The following is a 4697-nucleotide window of genomic DNA, read 5'->3' on the forward strand; positions in this document are numbered from 1 at the left end:
ATTTTTTAAATGGCTGGGTAAGCGGAGTCTCTAGAAAAGCACATTAAGCCAAGACAAGAAATACAATTTATAAGATGCTTTAAAAAAAAAAAAAAAACCCTCTACCAGGTGTATTTTAAAGAAATCCACTTATCATTCACATACTTGGCCCACTTACTCTATGTTACAGGGCGCCTGAGTCTTGCCAATGTCCTAGTGCTTTATAACATTTCATGCACTTCAGGGGGTAGGCTTGTTGTTAAATTGAGCGTGTAACGCTCTTACAAAACAGGTTTTCTATGACATCAAGGTTTGTTCTCCCTAACTGAGAAAAAGAGAGAGAAAGAGAGAGAGAGAGAGAGAGAGAGAGAAGAAGGGGGAAAACACACACACTATCTCAATTTATGCCTAAGGTATATGATCAGTTAAAAAGGCTTAAAAGCTCAGGGAAATTGGATCAGGGAGAATCGTCACCCAACTTTCATTATTTCCAAGTAGTGTGATTGAATTAAAGGGCAGGGAGCTGGTTAGAAGGGAGGATCAGGGGCTCAGTGCGTAATGGTGTGGTATTAAATTCTAATTAGAGATGCAGGAATCAATGATAGGGAGGTTGGACAGCTCAGTTCCCCAGTGCCAGCCCAATAGACGGATGAGTTATTGTCATGTAAAAAGCGCCAGCAATAAGACCAACCGCTTTGCTATTGTCCAAGTGGAAAGAGCCAAGTTTATTATGAGGACTATATGCTCTAGAGACCTCAGACAAGGCATCTCATAGGAGGCTTTTTCATAAAACTAGGCTCTGCTGGTAGTAAGGAGGCCAGTTTGGAGGCAGGCGTTGAGCTGTGCACATCTCCCCACTCCAGCCACCTTCTCCATACTCATCTTTTATTTCATTTTTCCACTTGGCTGAGCCATCCAGAGCCTTTTCAATGTATAAAATGGAATATTCTTACCTCAATTCCTCTGCCTACGAGTCCTGTATGGCCGGGATGGACACCTCGAGCCTGGCTTCAGCCTATGCTGACTTCAGTTCCTGCAGCCAGGCCAGTGGCTTCCAGTATAACCCGATAAGGACCACTTTTGGGGCCACGTCCGGCTGCCCGTCCCTCACGCCAGGATCCTGCAGCCTCGGCACCCTCAGGGACCACCAGAGCAGTCCGTACGCCGCAGGTAAGGACCGCCAGCTTTCTCAGCTGAGGAAGCCGCCTTTCCGCTCGTATATAGGAAGCCTTGATTGCATTTGAAAATGGAAATGTGTTTAGTATTTACCAAACGAAATTTGCTTACACAAATGAAAGAATTTATCACGTTAGAAGCGATTGCAGGGAGGGGTAATTCACTTACAGGGTTACACTATCCTAGTCACACCCGAACCGCCAACAAAATTATCTTAAGCTGCCAAAATGATAGGCATAATTTATTTACTTTGCGATGAGACGTAAAGCTTAGAAAATAATTAAATAACAAAGAGTAAAGCTCATTACTGGCAGTGTCTCTTTTTTTAAGATCCGACAGCGGCTCACACCTCTTTGGCGGGTCATTTTTCTGATTCTTTCTTTCTTTTCTTTTCTTTTCTTTGATTTTTGCAGCGCTATCCCCCAACTTTTGGGCCAGGTCAACTTTTGAGAAATAAAAAGTTTCAACTGTGGGAGGGTTTGGTAACTTCGTCCCTGGCTTCCTGATATTCCGACTGAGGTTTTCGGAACCTTTTCCTCTCTCGTTCTTCCTCATCAAAGCATTCCCGTGTCCCCGGCCTTCAGCCGTCTCCAGCGCGCTATTTCAACCCATCCAAAGGCGCTTGTGCCCGGAGGGACCCCACCACAGCCCGAAGTCTGCGCCCCTGTTTCCATGTATAGCTAATTTGCTCGGGTTTTTCTCGCCAGCTCTTCTCGGCCACTCTCCCGCGCCGGTGTCGGCGGCGGCGGCTCCAGCACCACCTGACCTCTGGAGTCCCCACATTCCGGCTCTGCGGCTCGCGCGCTCCAGACCATTTTGCTCATACTCTGTCCCCTCTGTTGTCCTCCAGTTCCTTACAAGCTCTTCACGGATCACGGCGGCCTCAACGAGAAGCGCAAGCAGCGGCGCATCCGCACCACTTTCACTAGTGCGCAGCTGAAAGAGCTGGAGAGGGTCTTCGCGGAGACGCACTACCCCGACATCTACACCCGGGAGGAGCTGGCCCTGAAGATCGACCTCACCGAGGCGCGAGTCCAGGTACGCGCGGCCGGAAGCCGATCCGGCTTTGCAGCATCGCGCGGGGCAGGGGTTCAGTGCGGGTGATTCTACTGAAGGTTCGAGCTCTCCGGCCTCTCCTGAGAGGCCAGGTCCGGAGGGGCCGTGCGCGCGAGTAAGGTTTAGGGAGCGCGTTCTTGGCTATAAATTCGCAGCTGCAAAGTGCTCCCACCCCAGCTAGCGCCGCAGAGGCATTCAGGGGCCATGGGAGAGCCATTTCGGGGACAGGGAGTGCCCTGGGGGAGGAGTGCAGACTTTGCCTCCGTAGTATAAGTAGTTTTGTCAAATCCCTCCTAACTCAAGAGCTTTTAACTCGGAGCTAATGGCGTAGAGGTACAGGTGCATTTTCCCGGGAACTGTGACTTGCAGCAGATTTGCAAAGGGTCTGGGATTCTATGTAGGTCAAGATCCGCGCGGTACTCTAACCTTTTAGGGACACAGGTGCGCTCAAGAGCTGGCCGTGACGGCTCTGCCCCTGAGCCCCCCAATGGAGGGGCGGTACGCACCAACGCTAGCTCTTCCAGGTCCAAAGGCCAAGATGGGCAGTAGGCCCCAAGCCCAGAGCCCACCCCCCCACCCCCGCCTTCTGTCTACCACTCAGAGTTTAACTTGAGACCTGAGGCCTAGAGGCTATGGCGAGTTTGGAGTGGCTCAGGAAGTAGACTGAGCAAAGGTCCGTCCAAATAAGGGCTTCCATTTTAGGGCCTTTCTGGGAGCTGCAGCCTTTTCACCTCTCCTGCAAGCCACCATTTCCGGGACATGCTCAAGTCGCCCTAAGAAAGTTTCTCAAAGGATGCACCAGCCACAGGCGCGGGAGTATCCGCGGCGCGTGGAGTTTAAAACAAGCTGAAATGGAACGTGGGCCGCCCTAACCGCTTTTCTTTCCCGTTTGCTTCTTTCTCTTGCTGCTTCGCCGCCTCCCTTCTCCTCTCGGGCCAGGTGTGGTTCCAGAACCGCCGCGCCAAGTTCCGCAAGCAGGAGCGCGCGGCCGCGGCTGCAGCGGCCGCGGCCAAGAACGGCTCTTCGGGAAAGAAGTCCGACTCCTCCCGGGACGACGAGAGCAAAGAGGCCAAGAGCACTGATCCGGACAGCACTGGGGGCCCGGGCCCCAACCCCAACCCCACTCCCAGCTGCGGGGCGACTGGCGGCGGTGGCGGCGGGCCCAGCCCCGCAGGAGCCCCGGGGGCGGCGGGGCCGGGGGGGCCGGGAGGCGAACCCGGCAAGAGCGGCGCTGCGGCGGCGGCGGCGGCGGCTGCAGCGGCGGCAGCGGCGGCGGCGGCGGCGGCGGCCGGAGGCCTGGCTGCGGCCGGGGGCCCTGGACAAGGCTGGGCTCCCGGCCCCGGGCCCATCACCTCCATTCCGGATTCGCTCGGGGGCCCGTTCGCCAGCGTCCTATCTTCGCTCCAAAGACCCAACGGTGCCAAAGCCGCCTTAGTGAAGAGCAGTATGTTCTGATCTGGGATCCTGCGGCGGCGGCGGCGGCGGCGGCAGCGGGCGAGCCGGGGCCTGGCGGGCGAGTGGGCGAGCGGGTAGGCCCAAGGCTGTTGTCGCTGCTGCCGTGGCTTTTTCCTTGAGAGCCTAAAGTAATCGCGATAAGAATAAAGAGAAAACGGCGTCGCCTCCATTTCAACCCCACTCCTACCCCCTTCCTTAACCCCAAACCAAACCAAACCAAACAACACACCTCCCTGGCTTCGCACCTGCCTCAGGGCCGCGCAGACGGGCCAGGGCTCCGCTTGCCGCCGGGGAGGTGTGAGCGGCGCGGCCTGGACTCGGGGGGAATCTCAGGGGGCTGTGTCTGCGTGTCGGTGTATGTCTGTCTCGGGGAATGTGTGTCTGTGGCCCGAGAAGGGTGACGAGAGGGGAGAGAGGGGTGGGAGGCCACAACCAACTCAGTGACTTGCTTAGAAAAAGAAAAAAGTAATCAAAACTCCCCCAAATTAAAAAAAAAAAAGGAAGTAACAATTTTTTTAAAAACCGAAAGTTTTTAAAATCTAAGAAAAAAAATGAAACAAAGTAAAGGGGGGAAGAGGGAAGCTGCGGCTGGCACTGTCTGAGGGATCCATGTTGCGAATCCCTAAATTCATCCGCGCCCCCACCCCACCTCCACCCCGGACAGCACAGACTCCCTTGGGGCTCCTCTTCAGGGAGAGTAGGAAGGCCTTCCAGACGCCCCGCTTCCCCTCTTGTCCTTGGATTCGGGCCGCTGCGGCGACGATTCGTGCAGATGGTCCCCGCGGCCAAGGTGACTTCCTCGCGCCCGCTTGCCAGCCCCACCTCGTCGAACAGCATCCCGCCATCTGCGCATCCGAACCGCGCACAGTTGCAGCTCGCAACCTGAATCTGTGCAGCCACTCGGCCCTGAACGATGCCCTATACATGAAATGCCTTTTCATCCTCAAACTCTGCAAACGATGTCACATATCTCGCAACTCTTCCCTTTTTTTCTCTCCTGACACCCCAACCGGCATTTTCTTCCACCAGCT

General features: G+C 54.9%; 1 protein-coding gene across 1 annotated transcript; it reads left to right on the forward strand.

Annotated features, from left to right (window-relative positions):
- Positions 1-908: 908 nt before the first annotated feature.
- Positions 909-3666, forward strand: PHOX2B (paired like homeobox 2B). Its single transcript, XM_065877977.1, has 3 exons — positions 909-1149; positions 2006-2193; positions 3151-3666. Exons 1-3 carry the CDS (start codon positions 909-911, stop codon positions 3664-3666), a joined length of 945 nt encoding a protein of 314 aa, XP_065734049.1.
- Positions 3667-4697: the final 1031 nt, after the last annotated feature.

Source organism: Phocoena phocoena, chromosome 5 (assembly GCF_963924675.1).
Source record: "Phocoena phocoena chromosome 5, mPhoPho1.1, whole genome shotgun sequence".
NCBI lineage: Eukaryota > Metazoa > Chordata > Mammalia > Artiodactyla > Phocoenidae > Phocoena > Phocoena phocoena.